The sequence below is a fragment of the Phoenix dactylifera genome, chromosome 4 (genome assembly GCF_051530095.1).
Source record: "Phoenix dactylifera cultivar Ajwa chromosome 4, Ajwa_hap1_PhDact_Kaust_v1.1, whole genome shotgun sequence".
NCBI classification, from domain to species: domain Eukaryota; kingdom Viridiplantae; phylum Streptophyta; class Magnoliopsida; order Arecales; family Arecaceae; genus Phoenix; species Phoenix dactylifera.
In genome coordinates this window covers 46,193,965-46,210,056 of record NC_143193.1, presented here as the reverse complement: position 1 = coordinate 46,210,056, position 16,092 = coordinate 46,193,965, and the positions used below count along the sequence as shown (strand labels likewise).

The following is a 16,092-nucleotide window of genomic DNA, read 5'->3' as shown; positions in this document are numbered from 1 at the left end:
GAATGGATTCTTAAAGTATACGCATTTCTCAAAAAAAAAGAGAGGCAATTTTGCCAAAAAAAATCTACTTAAGGATCAATTTTGCAATTCAATCCAATTTTTCGTCCCAGTATGTAAGTTGTTAGGTATGTATATACTAGGAAGTATATATTATATTGTCTCGTAAGTGATAGTATATGGAAAATTGGAATGGCGGGTTCCATGGTAGTACACACAGTGTGCTCCGATTATGATTTTGGAAGTTCCACTATGGAACTAATACATATACTCGGCGGTTATTATATCGGTCCCAATGGTTTACTATCATCTCATCTTTTCTATTTATCTCTTTCGATACTACTGGCTCCATTATACTCATACTTTTCTAGCATAATTCCACAAATTCAGACAATCCAAGCAACCTAATGGCAATATTAGAACATAAGGTTGCCAGGACCCTAACAGGAGCCCAAAACCTAACCCACACAAAGGGGCTAGAGCTGATCATAGGCCGGTTTGAGGCCTAAACTATATTTATTTTTAATCAAACTTTGGGCTGGATTTATTTAAAGTTTGATACTTTCTGTGCCCAAGCCTACCCCATTATCGACTCTAAGGGGAATCTAGAAGTCCCAACTGCTGTCAACTCTAGCATTGCTGAGAACCCCACCACCATGAAGGCCCTAACCATTTTGGAGAACCTCGGCATCAAGAGAAACTAAATAATCCCTTTCCCTTTATATCTTTGTTTGATAGGTGCATATTGGTGATAACTATTAGGTAATCCCATGCAATTACGGCCGAATACTTGCCTAAACCTACTATGTTTCAAGTTCCTTAGGGAATAGGATAATTTTCCCTAACTCTACTCTTTTATTCATGCTTGTATTGAATCAAACGGCCTTTGCTCCCATGTCCTAAACATTTATACCAATTCAGTCTTGTGTTCCGTATCTGTATTATGTATGTGTGTGTGTATATGTATGTATGTATGTATGTATACTTTGACAGCTGATACGCATATTTAAAGGAAGACATGCAAATTTTTTTTTTATTTACTAGTGCACGTAACTTTAATGTAGAGATTCACACCACCAAAGTTACTGAAACACGTTTAATGTACTACACAACACATGAATTCACACACATATAATAAATACATGGGATATGTATTTAACATTATCGTGGTACACAAATGCTTAAATACGTGGGATAATGTATTTAACATTATCGACTTATTCTTATTATCTGTCCATCCACATTTTAGGATCTGCAAACCCACAAACTCCTCCATTCCGATTGCTACATGGATTGAAAAGGATAGTCCACACTTCCCTAGCAGAGCCCTCCTTGGATGCACCCTCTAAATCTATGTATGGAAAGGATGATCATGAGAAGGCAAAGAAGCGTAAATTCAGTGGGTCTAAGCCTAAGAAGGTGAAGGAGAATTATATTGATACCCATTGTTTTTGTGGGTAAATCCAGGGATATGTGCTCCAAATTTTCGAGAGAGAATTGTTTGATTTCCTAAAGATCAAGTAGGATAGGCTGGCATTAATAAGATTATAGCAAAGCAAATATACATATCCAGTAGGTGTGCAAGCTGTCAAGGGTAGGGTGCGAATAGATCAGGTTATGAGTGACCCTGACCCAGCCCGATTTCTTCGGGTCATAATATTGGACCCACATCCAACCTAATAGAAAATCGAGCCAGGTCGGGTTGAGTCGACAGCTAAAAGTTTTGATCCAACGGACCATTCAGATCGAGTTGGGACTCGAAAAATTCAGATTTGGATCGGATCTGGGTCTAGTCTAGTATATCAAGTTCTAAAATAAAATAGTTAAATTTGGACAAAAGAAAATCCTAGCTTAAGGCATGAAAATCTCTTTGGAAGCATATTATGTAGACAAAGAGACGTTTAAATCTCATGTCAGCAAAGTACTACTCTTCTTATAACTAAAGGAAAAGGAAATATCCTCACCTGTTGAACCTGATAGAGCACTATAAGGATCATCTAAAATTATTATGTAAAATGATGTTTGTCATGGTGAAGAGTTAATTAATATGGAAAATAAAGCGTCAACCAATTATCTGTTCCTTTCATCAGTGTACAGGATGACACCCACTTTCACTCCGTTAGCAGTATATTACAATAAGAATCTTTTGAACAAGCATCTGCCATCAGCAGCAATTCAAAGCTTCCCAAAGGCACAACCAAAGAAAGCAATTTATCAAATTTGGCATAAAAGAAGTCACATTGTGAGGATTAAACTCAAGAACCCAACGAGCAAATTAAAAAAAAGAAAGAAAAGCTACTGAAGTTTTGGAATAGTTGGTTCATGTCATAATCCTAGAAGCAGAGGCAGAAATGGAAATTAAAAAAAAAAAAAAAAAAAGCTGCTGAAGTTTTGGAATAGTTGGTTCATGTCATAATCCTAGAAGCAGAGGCATTAGTTCCTGAGTTCCTCCTCACTATATCTTGGAGTGCAATGACCACAAAAGTCATGCTTGGCCTGAACTCTCTTTCATACTGCACGCATAGAGCTGCAACTGCTGCAAACTGCAGGATCCAATGGAACCTATATCAGTATTATAACGTATATGGGAAATCTTAGTTGAGAACATGACGATATGCATTTGCTTGCAAGAATTACGTGTACATATAGGTGATATTCTTGTAACAAGAGCACAATAAGTGTATGTGTTTGTGTGTATGTTTGTGTTACCCACACACACACACACAGAGAGAGAGAGAGAGAGAGACCTTAGCAAGCCCTCTCTTGGGATACTCCTCCAATCGTGGATCGACACACTGTCTAACCTTATCCTCAGTCAATCTTGGAGTGGCCTAAATTGAGGAAAACACAAACAAAACACAACATAAAAAATTATTTTGTCAGCAACAAATACTAAATGCCATATGCCATCTGAGTAATCAAATGTAGTGTGCTTAATAGGGTATGTGATATTGTCCATTCATCCATTTGATTTTAAGGCTATCAAGAAAAGTGTGAATTCCTGGTTTGCATTATTAAAAGGATGAGTAAGGAATTGCCAAAAAAAAAGAAGAAAAAGCATATACAGAATCAGAAAGCTTTGTTTATTAGAAGGTATTTTGACTACTTTAGCTGAATGAAACAAAAGATTTGGCTGATAACTTCAGCTGGAGCATTTGGAATTTGTTCTCCATATCTGGAAATCCAGGTGCATGGATCGCTTATAACGAAAGTGGAACATGTCGGCATGTTGCTGTCAACCAGGAATCAGAATATGAAATTGTGGATGGGAATGTGTAATATGTCTTGCATGCCAAACTAGATGATTTTATAAGACCATTGAAAGAATCAGCAGCAGCTTAAGAACAGAACCCACACAAACACACACACAGAATAAACAAGCCAAGGCACAGTCAAAGTCTTCACATACTGAGGGTCAAACTTCGAATCAATGAGTGCTATTTCTGAGTTTTAAAATCATTGTGGATGACAAAAAGATAGTTATATTTTTTAACAATGGAATCACTATAATAATTACTTAACAAAAGGATGATAATTTTAGAGTTAATTTTAACAAAGGGATACCCCATGATAACTTTCTGCATGTAGGAAGTTTGCCTCCTGCACATTTATGCAAAGAACCACAGGAGCAGTAAGAGATTTTAAAATGAAAAACATTTCAGTTGATAGAATAAGAAATTAGATTAGTACTACTCCTTGAATTAATTCTTTGAGAAAAGATAAGAGATTATTTCTCTTCTTCCCAGAGAAGACCTGTTTGCTTAGGTTTATTGGAGACTATATAGGAACATTAATAACAACACAGAGAAGAAGCTCCTTGGTCCAATCACCTATCAAAGGAGTCAGCAGTTACCTTGTCTCACACTCCTCTGCTTCAGATTCAGAAATTCAGTTATGCAGATGTATGATGCGATTCTTTTAATTTCATATTTTCGAATTAAGCTAACCAAATAAGTATAGATAACTGTCAAAGAAAAAGCTCACCCAAGTAACCAGGCTCTGCTCTCCTCGAGGCATTTCACAACTCACTGGTTTCCTTCCAGTTAGAAGCTCCAAAAGAACAACACCAAAGCTATATACATCACTTTTCTGTGTTATACGACCAGTCATAGCATACCTGCATCAGAGTGATTATGGTAATACATTATCAGCAAAACTGTACGTGATTATGGTAATACATTATCAGTCTTTCTTATAAAGTTGGTTAAATCTAGAAAAAATTTGGACCTCATGAAGATTGAAGGACATTTCTGCAAACTATACTACAATTTGTGCTCAAACCCATATGCATGGAATATAGTATGCAAAGCAAAATGCGGGAAGTCTTATTAACTACGAGCCAATTCTGTACATCACACGAAAATTCCATTTGTAAGAGAAGGGAATCAACTTTTCAATCACTTCTTTAATTGGACAAGGACTTCTACTCTACTTCGTATTCCTTTTGATGCAATTCTATTCTTGACCCTGGACCTCGCCCCAAAAGACTACCCAAGAAGGAATCATTCAAGTTCTTGGGTCTATATATAAAACCAAGATTTCTTAGTACATAACTAATATAGTACTAAACACATGCCCAAATGGGCTCTCCCGTCTAATCCCTAACATTCTCGTCAGGCTAAGAGTACAAATCCAATTAAATTCAATCATAACAACATATCGGCCCATGGTTAGTCCTAAAGAGCTCATGCTATATTGTCCTCAGGTAGGATCTACTATGTGCCATTTGTAAAGGCCTAGGATCTCTTCCAAAAATAATAGCCAAGAAAGTATTATTTAGATCTCTTGACCTTATATAGGTACCTAAGATCTCTCTAATATACAATTGATATAAGATTAAACACACACCCGCATGGGCTCTCATAGAATTGCCACTGATAGAAAAGAAGGAGAATAAAAGAAAAGAAGACAAATATAGAAGTCTCATAGTGGTTTCCTACATTCATAATCTACAATAGAGCAGCAACCTTTACCAGGCCCAACAACAAAGTCCTCTTCCACTCATATGGTCACCTCCTTTTTTTTATTCCTCTTCCTCATTCCCTCTTCAATGGCCCTCTCTCATAATTCTGATCATCAATACCTGTGGCTCAGGTTTCTCATTCTAGCTTAAAATAAATGTGCATTCCTCATGTAACTTATACTCCTCTCTCTCTCTCTCTCTCCCCCCTCCGGCCACCACAAATGAGCCTGGTCTTATCATCCTACTGCTAATGGTAAAGCCTAGAATCCCTAATGTCCTCAGAAGGCCCAGTCAAAACCTAATGCACTAGTTAATATTACAAGCAATTTTGAGGTTACTTCATAGCATCACTGTCTTGAACAGGATGTAAAGTAGACTGCGAAAGTTGTAAGCACATCATACAACAAAAAGTAATCAACTTTAACTTCGTTGAGGATACGAGCATTTGTGCAATTACTCTGGTGCATGATAGCCAAAGGTTCCCAAGACGCGGGTAGAATGAAGACGATAGGCCGCATCTGGAGCTTGGCATAAAAGATTGAAGTCTGCAATTTTTGCTCTGAAGTCCTGAAATAAAAGAACATTGCTGGATCTCATGTCCTGATGCACTATGGAGGGCTGAACCTTCTCATGAAGATACTCTAACCCAATTGCTGCATCCAACGCGATTCTCAACCGCTGTTTCCAACTAAGCAAAGGACCAGGTTTTGCACCACAGACACCTTTTCTACCTGAAGTTCCAAGTAAGGACTGGAATATTGTAACACTTGTGCATGAAACAGCATGACATATAAGAAAAATGCTAGCCACAAGCGAGAGAGAGGAAGAAATTAATGGAAAGGCTAACACCATACCATGCAAATAATCATGCAGAGAACCCAAAGTTGCATACTCATACGTCAACAAACGAAGATCTTCCTCGACGCAATAGCTTAGCAGTTCAACGAAGTTCTCATGCTTCAATCTTGATGCCCTCGAGAGCTGACATCGCAATGGATTCATTAGCTCTTGAAAGGCGAATACAAAATATAGACAAGCAACCATACTGAACTTTCAACTCTTTCGTTGTTTATCGCAACTGAAATATAGAACGTACTGCATGTTACCTGCTTCAAAAACTCAGTATTTGACTCAGGATTGGATGGTTTATCATACTTTTTTATTACAACTTCTTTGCCGCTGTTTAGAACTGCCCGATATACTCTTGCATGTGACCCTTCACCCACCAAAGACTTCAAGCTGAAATTATCAGTCTTTTCCTTGATTTCATTTAAGGAGAGTGCAGGCACTGCAATACGGGGCAGTGCCCTTTCTGGTTCATGTGCAGCTGGATTTTCTGAGCCCTTTTGTGTACCTGGAGAACATTAAAAAAAGAGGGAAAAGTTACAATAGTAATAGCAACGTACATAAGCAACCACAGAAGGATAAACGATTTCAATTGTTTTTAACAGAGTAAAATTCCTTTGCTATTTTTCATATTAATTTAACTTCTGCTTATAAGATTTACCTTGAAAAGGTTTTGAGCAGTATTTGGTGATATACCAACGTAGAATTGCTCGAGTCTTATGGGTTGTGCCTTAAGTACTGTATTACACTCTGCACTTACGCCTTAGTGCCCCAAAGAAAATGCAGTTACCCGCATTGAAAAATCTCCTTTCCCTTTATGTATTCTTTTTTAGGTCGAAATAAACCTTGAAGGGTTCCTCACTTAACTGCATGAGCTTAAACAAACTATTCAATAAGGTAGGTTTTATTTCTTCCAGTTTGCCATCTAGTTCCCATAGCCCCTCTCTTACCTAAGGTCGACTTATCTTGGACCTCATCTAAAAGGACTAACTAGAAGGTATTATTTACATTTCTTAACCTTGAATTAGTTCCCAAGATCTAATCAGTGCATCGTCAATATGAGGCTAAACTGATGCCTCCTCAAATACTCCCCTCATTTAAGTCCTACTGTCCTCACCGGACCAAGGATCCAAATACAATCATAAGTACCATGATTAGCTCGCAGTCAATCTAAATAACCCTATGTTATAGTGTTCCTTTAGTCCGCATAGATCATGGGCTCAGCCCGTTTTGTTGTCATTTATAACAATTTGGAATCTCCCCTGAAAAAGTTAGCCAGAATGTGTTATTTTGATTCTTTAGTCTTATACGAGTATCCAAAATTTTTCTTGTGCATAGCTGGTATAGAATTAAATACATAACGGCATGGTCCTCACATAAACAAAAATAAGTAGTCGACATTAAGTTGAGAGTAGTTTGCATTCTGTTCTCAAGTTTTGATGGTTCTCTGCCCAATCCATATTGGCAAACTCACATAGGTGGGACATGACTTATTAGTTTGTTGGTCACAAATTGTGACATTTCCAACATTATTTCAAAGGTCTTTATATGCACATGTAACCGGAGTGACACGTTTTAGTTAGACTGTTGATTAATTCAAAGAACTGTGCTCTCACTAATTGTGCTCAATCTATACTCTAAAGTTGAAGACACCTTCAGCCATTAGGCAATGCCTCTCTTTAGTACTTCACATTCAACTTAATATCCCCATTCTTGGTATTATGATCTTGAATTTCTTCATGTATGCACCTCAAACAGAGATATAAACCCTCAAACTGCGTCAGCCTTTCTTGAACCCAATCTCAAGTTGAATCATTTTAGTTGTGGCTCTCCTAGTGCACATACAGACATAAATTAGGTACATAGAGAAATCATTATGCATCCTCCAATAATAAGTGAAGCCCAAAATTAGCGACAATATGATCTATATTTGTACAATTACAACATTAAGTAATAATGATAGATATCCTAAAGCAAACTTGAAGAATGGAAAGATGTACTAAGCATTGGTGACTTAGTAGAACACCATTAACTCGACATTTATTTTTCTACATTTTCAACCAAGTGGTTAAAAATGAAATAGATCCTATAGTTCTTTCATATGAAAATATGCATCTTAAAAAAATCGAAAAATCCATCCCATAGTATTGGTAGCACATTAAAAGAATTAACATATATATAAATATATGTAATAGACTGGCAAACATAAGATAATTTGAAGACCATTTCATTATCTCTATTTTCTCATCATTCATTCAATAGATCATACGTACTAAGTATCAAGCAAAAAGTGAGTGCAAAAGATAAATAAAATACTGCCACAACTGACGGCTATTATTTTGAATATAAATATAAATATGCACCATGGTTCAAAAACTCGAAAGACAAATACATGAAGGAAATACAAAGACAAAGATGATAGAACCCAACAAATATTTCAAGACAAACACAAAACTTCCTTTTCCAATCATTCCAGGATGCATCGGATAGAATGAAATGCAATAAATTCAGATTGTTTCAGTTATCTGTTGGGAAAACAAGCAATCATAAAAGAAGCAACTCGAATATAAAAACTTCAATTCTTTGGAAATCTCAGAATTCCATGCACGTTACGCTGGTTAGATTCATTCGCCATTCCAACGCACGGAATCCATCGACACAACTTCCTACTCCTTCTCTCTCTTCTATGTGCTCCTTTGAAATTCCCTAGAAGTGAACGCAAAGCACGGATGGAATCTTGTGCATATGCCTGTAGGTCAAAGAATAATTCAAACCAACATATAACTAAATATCAGAAGAAAAAAAACATCTTGGATCTCAAAACTTTCAAAAAAAAAACGCAAAACTTAAATCATTATCCAAAAACAAAGCAGGTTAACATGGTGCAAGACCATGTAACGTATGATCTTCCCATGAAACAATCATACAGCGAGACCATAATGACTATCGTTATTGCATGTGATTAAAGATGATTATAAACAACACTATTAAACTATTATAGGATCGAGAAAAAATGAACTCACTTTAAAGCCACGTCGTTCACGTTGTTTAGTGTCTTCCTCCATCGCAATGGAATATGGATGAAGGTGGAGAAGAGGATAGAAAGTGGAATAAAAGAAGTTTTGGTGTGGTTGGGATAAAAGAAAACAGGCGAATAAGAAGAGAGTAGATAAGAGGAAGGCAACGACCCGGCTGATCTACTGAAGAAAGAATCCCGGATTTGGTGGGAGGCACTCTCAAGGCGCAGCGAGTTAAATCTGAAGTAAATCCCGGGTGCTGAAGGAAATCTTACGTGGAACACTCAATTAGATCGTGATCACAAACAATCCCAATCATAGCGGGAAAGTCCATCGGTTTAAAGCCGGCTTTATGGATCTAAATGTCAGCATTGTCCTCAAATATTCAGAGAAATTTCTAGGGGCAACTTAACACCTACATCCTCTGTTTGATTGCCATTAATTAGATGTTTTATCCTCGCTATTTTATGTTTGAGTCCTGCATACGCATGTATAGGCTTACTATCTTGCACACATCATTGTTTTGCACATGCTTATTTCTATACACCATGATATCTATTGCACATATATTATGTTTAAGCATGTATAAGACCACAGACTAAATATTAGTTGAGAAATGCTATAAAATATTTGACCAATAGGGAGAATCATAAAGTGGCGGTCAAAAATTAAAGGATCGATGCAATGTGGATTACCTTAAAAAAATAGTGTGCTTGTCAACAGTTCAATTGATTCGTATCAATTTCAATGGATAAACTTTGGTAGAAGTTGACATCAAGAGAGAACAAAAGCGAATTATCATGAGGGATGCTTACATATAGGGGTGTTTGGTATGGAGTGATGATCCTAAGATAAAGAATAATGTGGATGAAAGCGAGGAGATCACTGTATTTGGTTCTACCATGATTATCCTATGAGGCAGTAATTCCAAATCATCTAAGGTTGGAACTGGGCTGGGTCAGGTCAGGCTATGCCCTACCCAAACTTGGCCCGAATTTTTTTGGGAGTTTCGGGCTAGATTTAGGCCTAAAATTTTTTGGATAATCCAAGTCCGAGCCCAGGCACGAACCCAATTGGGCCGGCCGGAATTACACGTTTGGAACAAAAATAGGGCCGACTCAAACCTGATTGAAGTTTAATATTTCATAATATTACTTCTCAAGTAAATGAGCTAGTTAAAAATTAGGCTCTCTTTTATGGCACAAGTAAATGATTCATAATACATTATTTTCAGCTAAACTCATTTTAATTTGTCCTTCACTTTTTCATTATTCTCTCCAAATAACAACATACAAAAATAAATTGATTCGGGTCTGAATTCGGGCTCCATTTCGGGACTTGTTCGGGCTCAAGCTAAGCTCAGGCCGGGCCAATGACATGTCCGAGCCCGGCCCAAAAAAAAAAGACTCTACATTTAAACCCAAACCCGGTCTGAACTCTTTCGGGCCCAGCCTGAAGCCTAGCTTGAAGTTGGCCCAGCCTGAGCCTATTTCTAGGCCTAAAATCATCCCTACATCCTCAAATAACAACCCAACCTAGTGATGAGAAATCTATCCTTGAGGATGGGTATCAAAGATTGCTTAGGGCAATGGTTTTAGGCTAAAATTTGGGGCCAAAAATACCTGTTAGTCCAGCAAAAAAAATATTATATCAATATATCATTAATATATAATATCAATATTATATATATTGTATTTTATTGATATTACATATATAGTATTTGTCATATATTTATTATAACATATTATGAATCATATTATCATCATATTATTATTATTTTATTTTATATTTATATAATAAAATTATTTAATTTATTACTTCTATTTACCTTATTTTCCTAATTAAAAAAAATATTAGTATTAAACTAATGAGATATTATAAGTATAAATGAAAATAATAATTTTATAACATCAACTAATATATTTTTATAGGATTAGTAATTTATTGGATTACTAAATATATTTTAATAAATACATTAATAATTAATATATTAATAAGTATATTAATATATTAATATAATATATTTTTATAATATATATATATATATTAAGGAATATATCAGGATAGTTTTGGTAGTATATAGTCAGAGATCTTGGATTCTCATGGAATACCAAATATTTTACTTATGGATTCTTGAAAATCTTTAATTAATCATTGAAATACAGCATACCAATTATGGATTATGATGATCATCGGGACCTATTTATCCCAGGATAGCGATCACCGTTGTGTTAAGATTATCTTAGTAATACCATCTAGTTTACCAAACACCGCTATAAAGGTTAGGAGGAAAGATAAGCTTATTTTTGAATTTTTAATGATTTTTTTTGGTAAAAGCGGCTACTCATTTCATATAACTCTAACGTGAGTACAGCCTGCTAAATCGCGGGAAAGTAAAAGTTGCAAATAAGGATAAACATCTGATACAGACGTCCAAAGAAAATCCCTAGAATGCCGAGCAATAAAAGAGATGACCCAGTCTGCAGCCCTGTTCGCCTCCATGAACACGTGTCCTATCTGAACATTGCCCATCAACCGCGCCACCCTACGGGTCTCCCGAATGAGGGGATGACCATCCCCAAACCGATCCGCCCCTCGAAGCCAGTCGATAACCACAGATGAGTCTCCCTCAAGGCAGACCCACTCCACACCAAGTACCTGCCACGCATAGGATATACCCTCCCAAACAGCCCGCAGCTCTGCCCCGACCACTGTGAGTCCTGGCGTGTGCCGCAATAATCTATGAATTATAAATAAAGTAGCAATAATCATTTCTTTTAAAATTATCAGTCTTAGCAAGCACTTATTTCTTCACCTAAGAACAAATATGATACAAATCATAACACTTTTTCAATAACGCGAATAGCATGGCTATGGTTAGGTAGGTTTTATTCGAAGCTAGGTGAATGGTAGCCAACATCCAGTGACTCTTCTAACTCGACCAATCATCACACTAAAAATATAATTTTACAAGCTTTTTTAATATTTACATATTTCTTTCCTAGCAACTAATGGCAATAATAAAGACCCACCCTTTCATTCATAATGTCTCAGCCATATGTGGATTAATTAGGCGACCTTTGCAACCATATTCACGCTTTGAATCTAATTCTGGTATATTATATTTATACTCGAATCCAAATCAACTATAGCTGATACGTAATTAAATGGATACGTCAACTTTTGGGACATAGTACACATATTCAAAAGCTTGATCCGGCAAATCAAGGGAATACTAAATTAATGCCTCAATTGGACCACTTTATTTCATAGCTCATGCGTCGTAAATCTTATGTACTAAAGTGTCTAAATTCTTATCATGTAGATTATCTTTGTGCATGCAAGTCAAGAGATGCCCATGTTATGTGGTCCATTATTTTTAATTATAACATAGTTAAAATTTTAATTAACTGTCGCGATCTAAAGGGGATCGGACTGAGATGACATGAGTTTAGACCCTAACTTTCTAGGGTCATTAAATCCGACTTTTAAAATGTTGAAGGGAATAGTGATCACTACCTGCAAGCATTCATCTTCGGTCATTTTTCGTTCCTTCGAGCATGAGCAATTAAAATTTCTCTTCATCGATTGATCAACAAAATTAAAAGGAATTATCTTTGGTGCTGAAACTTCATTGTTGTTCTGGCACTGGATAAGAAACATTATGTTTTTCATGAAACATCAAGCTTTCGCTCCCGAAATACATCAAAATGTCATCATTAATTCTCCAAACATGACCCTTTTTATCCACTTAATTTTTTGGGTGACATGTTGCACACCATTTGAGTTTGTTTAACTAATTTACAAACATACGATGTTGTAATACATTCAGAAACAGATTGGTGATGCCAAGTGAAAATATTTTTTTGGTGAAGATATAGATGCACTAGTTATTACATAGATCTAGGTGTATAGATTACCCTAAGTATACTCCTTATTGTAATCTTGCAAGCAATCGAAAATAAAAACACTCTTCTAAGTCACCATCAATTTCTAGAACTTAATAGAAATCATTAGCATTCTCATTTTCTGTAACTGAAAACTTTCCTTGCCTCGATCGATATGAGAAAAGGTAATAGATATACTTGCAGAATTACATGCCATTACCAACTTTCTGCACTTCTTACCAGGGAAAAAAAAAACAAAAAATCTAGACTTATTCCATTTGCAGTGTGTGAAATGTGGAAACCTTTTATTCTTTTTTCTTTTTTTCTCCTGAGGATTGATGAAGACAATATTTCAATCTAGGTCACTAGTGCAACTATCAGAAGCTTAGTAAGCTAGCATCTTCGAAATAAAATTCTTGCTAATTAAGCTACTTCACTCTTGTGTATCTTGTGGTGTACTGCATGCAAACAACCCATGCACATCTATGTGCTTCGTTTCATAATTGCCACCCATAATGCCATTTTTGAATAGCATACTAGACTAACTCCTTGATCAAGGAGCAGCCCATGTTATAGACTAGGTAATGCTATAGTGGTCACAGCTCTTCTATTCTTGGAGAAGGTTCTAAGTTTGAGTCTTGTTGTTCATTTTCAAGCTCTCCAATACAAAATTTTTATCTTGGGTAGATCTTCACCATCTTTCTCACAAAAGCAGCCTATATATAATTACAAAAGCCTCGTTAGGATGCTAAATATAATTCATAAAGTCATTAATTGGAGATTGGATACCGATGACCTAGATTGAAAATATGATTATAAGAGTTGGTAGTTTGATGCTTCTTCGTAATTGGACATAGATCACAACCTTCATGCTCACCTGCCTCAAATGTTTTAATCAAGTCATAATCGTTGGTGCACAGATTCTATAAGAGTAGAGCCATAGGCATCCATTTTTATCTTCTAGGTCTTGTAGATAGATATTCCCTTATACTGATGAGATTGCTGATCTAAATCAACAGGCACAAGTTGGTGAATGGTGATTCGACCAAGTTTGTGATGTGAACCACACCCTCCTCCACTCCATACACTTGTGTTTGCAAAATGGATGGAGGACACATCATAAGAGAGAGAGAGAGAGAGATCATGGATACGTACCACTTGTACATAGTTTTGGCCTACATGGAGATATATAGATCTGGTTCTCCTCTATAATTTAATTACAGAATGAAAGATCCTGAGTTATATGGTAGAGCTTAAACAACTAGGTTCTTTTCTATGCCATTTGCAAAAGGTTCAGAATATATTACAAGGCTATTCTATCCAAAGACTGTTTCATAAAGCTACCTCCAGCATACTCATCCAGATGTGATGAAAGGATCAATTCTTCATAAAAAATTCGTCGAGATCAACCGTACAACACTTTTTTCTTAGCTGGAAAAAGCCATAAAACTGCACATACTCAAGGCATTAAAAAGATTGATCCATGGCAGGCTGGAGCCAGGTTAATGACCCTACACTGGCTTTAACTAGACCTGGATCACTGATGGATGAAGTCCAAACATGTCTTCCCTTAGTGAAATGCCACCAATTGGACAAAGGAGCTGGCTTTAACTAGTCCAAAGAATGGATCAGACCCCCCAAAACCAGACCCATGGCAATCCTGAACATAAGCTGGTAAAGCCATGGTAATAGTTTATATAGGTCTTGGTAGCTGATACTTCCCTAAAATTCAAGAACCCAAATGCTAAAACCTGTACTTGCTTGTGAAGGACATGTATCAATGAGAAAGTATTAAAAAAATAAATATAATTTTATTTAAAGGATCATATAGGATTTATTCAAAAATATATCATATTCGCAAACAGATATTTAGGAAATAAAAGCAACGGTCTATATGTTAGCTAGATTGTGGAGGCACATTTGTGACTTCATTCAGTAAGTAGATCGAACCACTCATGGTGTATAAGATTTATAGTCTTGAATGACGAGCTAAGGATGGTGAATATGTTGAATCGATATCTTATAGCCGCATATAATCTCTTCAAAATATATTTAAAAAAAAGAAAATTTTTTTCTCATTTAGATTTTTGGTTTTCGGTTTGTGCGAGACAACACATATAATAAATAGAGAGTCTAAATATAAAGAATAATTAGGATATGTCCGTCAGATAATAGTCTTTACTGAATCTCTAAATCATAATATTGTTAAAATCGGACTGGATCGACTGGTTCAACCAGTTGAACCAGAAATCGGTCATTTAACTGGTCTGGTATGTACGCTTAAACTGTATTGGTCAAAAATCAGTTAAAATTAGATGAACCATCTGAACAAGATGAATCGATTGAACCAGATGATTCGTTTGAATTGGATAAATCATAAAAATTTGATATTTTGGCTGAAATTTTAGATTTAAATATTTTAATCTAAAAGCTTAAATTACTAATTTACTACCCCAAATACGAAGGCCCAAAGCTCCAAACTAATAAATAAATAGAATTCAATAACCAAAAAAAAGAGAGCCTCCACTGCATTTATCACCATTATGATTAGGGTTAGGATAATTTTTTCATTTTTTTAGTTTCTTAAAAATTTTAAATAATAAAATTTGCAATTATGATATCATGCCGACATCAGCATTCCGTGAATCAGTTGAATCAGGAACCGGCTAATAAAATGGTTCGACATCCGGTCCATTTTTAAAACATTACTAAATGCATTTAAGCATATATTGAAAATAGTCCTTGTTCAAAAAAATATATATCAAAAATAGTATTTTATAGATACCCAATCCACAAAGTGCGAAATAGTATATTATTTTATATCGTATTTTCAAAGCTTATCTTCTTGAAAGTGAAATCACTTTGTGTGAAAGCTCCTACTAATAGAAGAGCTTTAACTTTAGAACTTTTAAAAGAGTCAGACTCCAATTGCCATAGAAAAAGTAAAATTAAATACAAATTAAATAACTCAAATTTTATCACAAGGTCAAAAATATGATACACCTATGTAATTGCCTGTATCTTGTTTTAATCATTGTCGAACTACAACTTATTAATAGACCTACTGCAATATGACATTCATAGATATACGTATGTGCAATCATTAGGATTGGAACACCTGCCCCTTCTTTCAGAGGATGGGTGCTGATAATCTAAGATAAAATCGGCTAGCTACTTTATTAAAGTAAATATGCATAAATTAGACTCAAATTAATAAGTTTTATTAAGTCTACATAACAATATTATTTCTATTTATTTATTAAGTCAAGCCATCCTAGGTCATGAGTGACTCTGACCCAACCTAGCTCCTTATTCGAGTCCTAATGTTGGACCTAAACCCAATCCAATATAAGGCTGGGTCGGTCGGACCGAGTCCAGTGCT

The 16,092-nt window shown here is 35.7% G+C and overlaps 1 protein-coding gene across 1 annotated transcript; it reads right to left on the bottom strand.

Moving 5' to 3' along the window:
- Positions 1-2,402: 2,402 nt before the first annotated feature.
- LOC103717551 (protein CYTOSOLIC ABA RECEPTOR KINASE 8) lies at positions 2,403-11,595 on the bottom strand. The gene is made up of 7 exons (XM_089930398.1): positions 11,196-11,595; positions 6,067-6,314; positions 5,808-5,941; positions 5,418-5,687; positions 3,982-4,114; positions 2,745-2,828; positions 2,403-2,540 (listed from the first exon to the last, which is right to left on the bottom strand). Exons 1-7 carry the CDS (start codon positions 11,593-11,595, stop codon positions 2,403-2,405), a joined length of 1,407 nt encoding a protein of 468 aa, XP_089786524.1.
- Between the last annotated feature and the right edge of the window lie 4,497 nt (positions 11,596-16,092).

Coding starts and splice junctions, on each gene's coding strand:
- LOC103717551 (XM_089930398.1), bottom strand. CDS start 11,595: ATGATTATTGCTACTTTATTTATAATTCATAGATTATTGCGGCACACG. Junction 6,315..11,195: donor TTCCCGCGATTTAGCAGGCT/GTACTCACGTTA, acceptor AATGTTCTCCAG/GTACACAAAAGGGCTCAGAA. Junction 4,115..5,417: donor TTTGGCTATCATGCACCAGA/GTAATTGCACAA, acceptor ACTCTGATGCAG/GTATGCTATGACTGGTCGTA.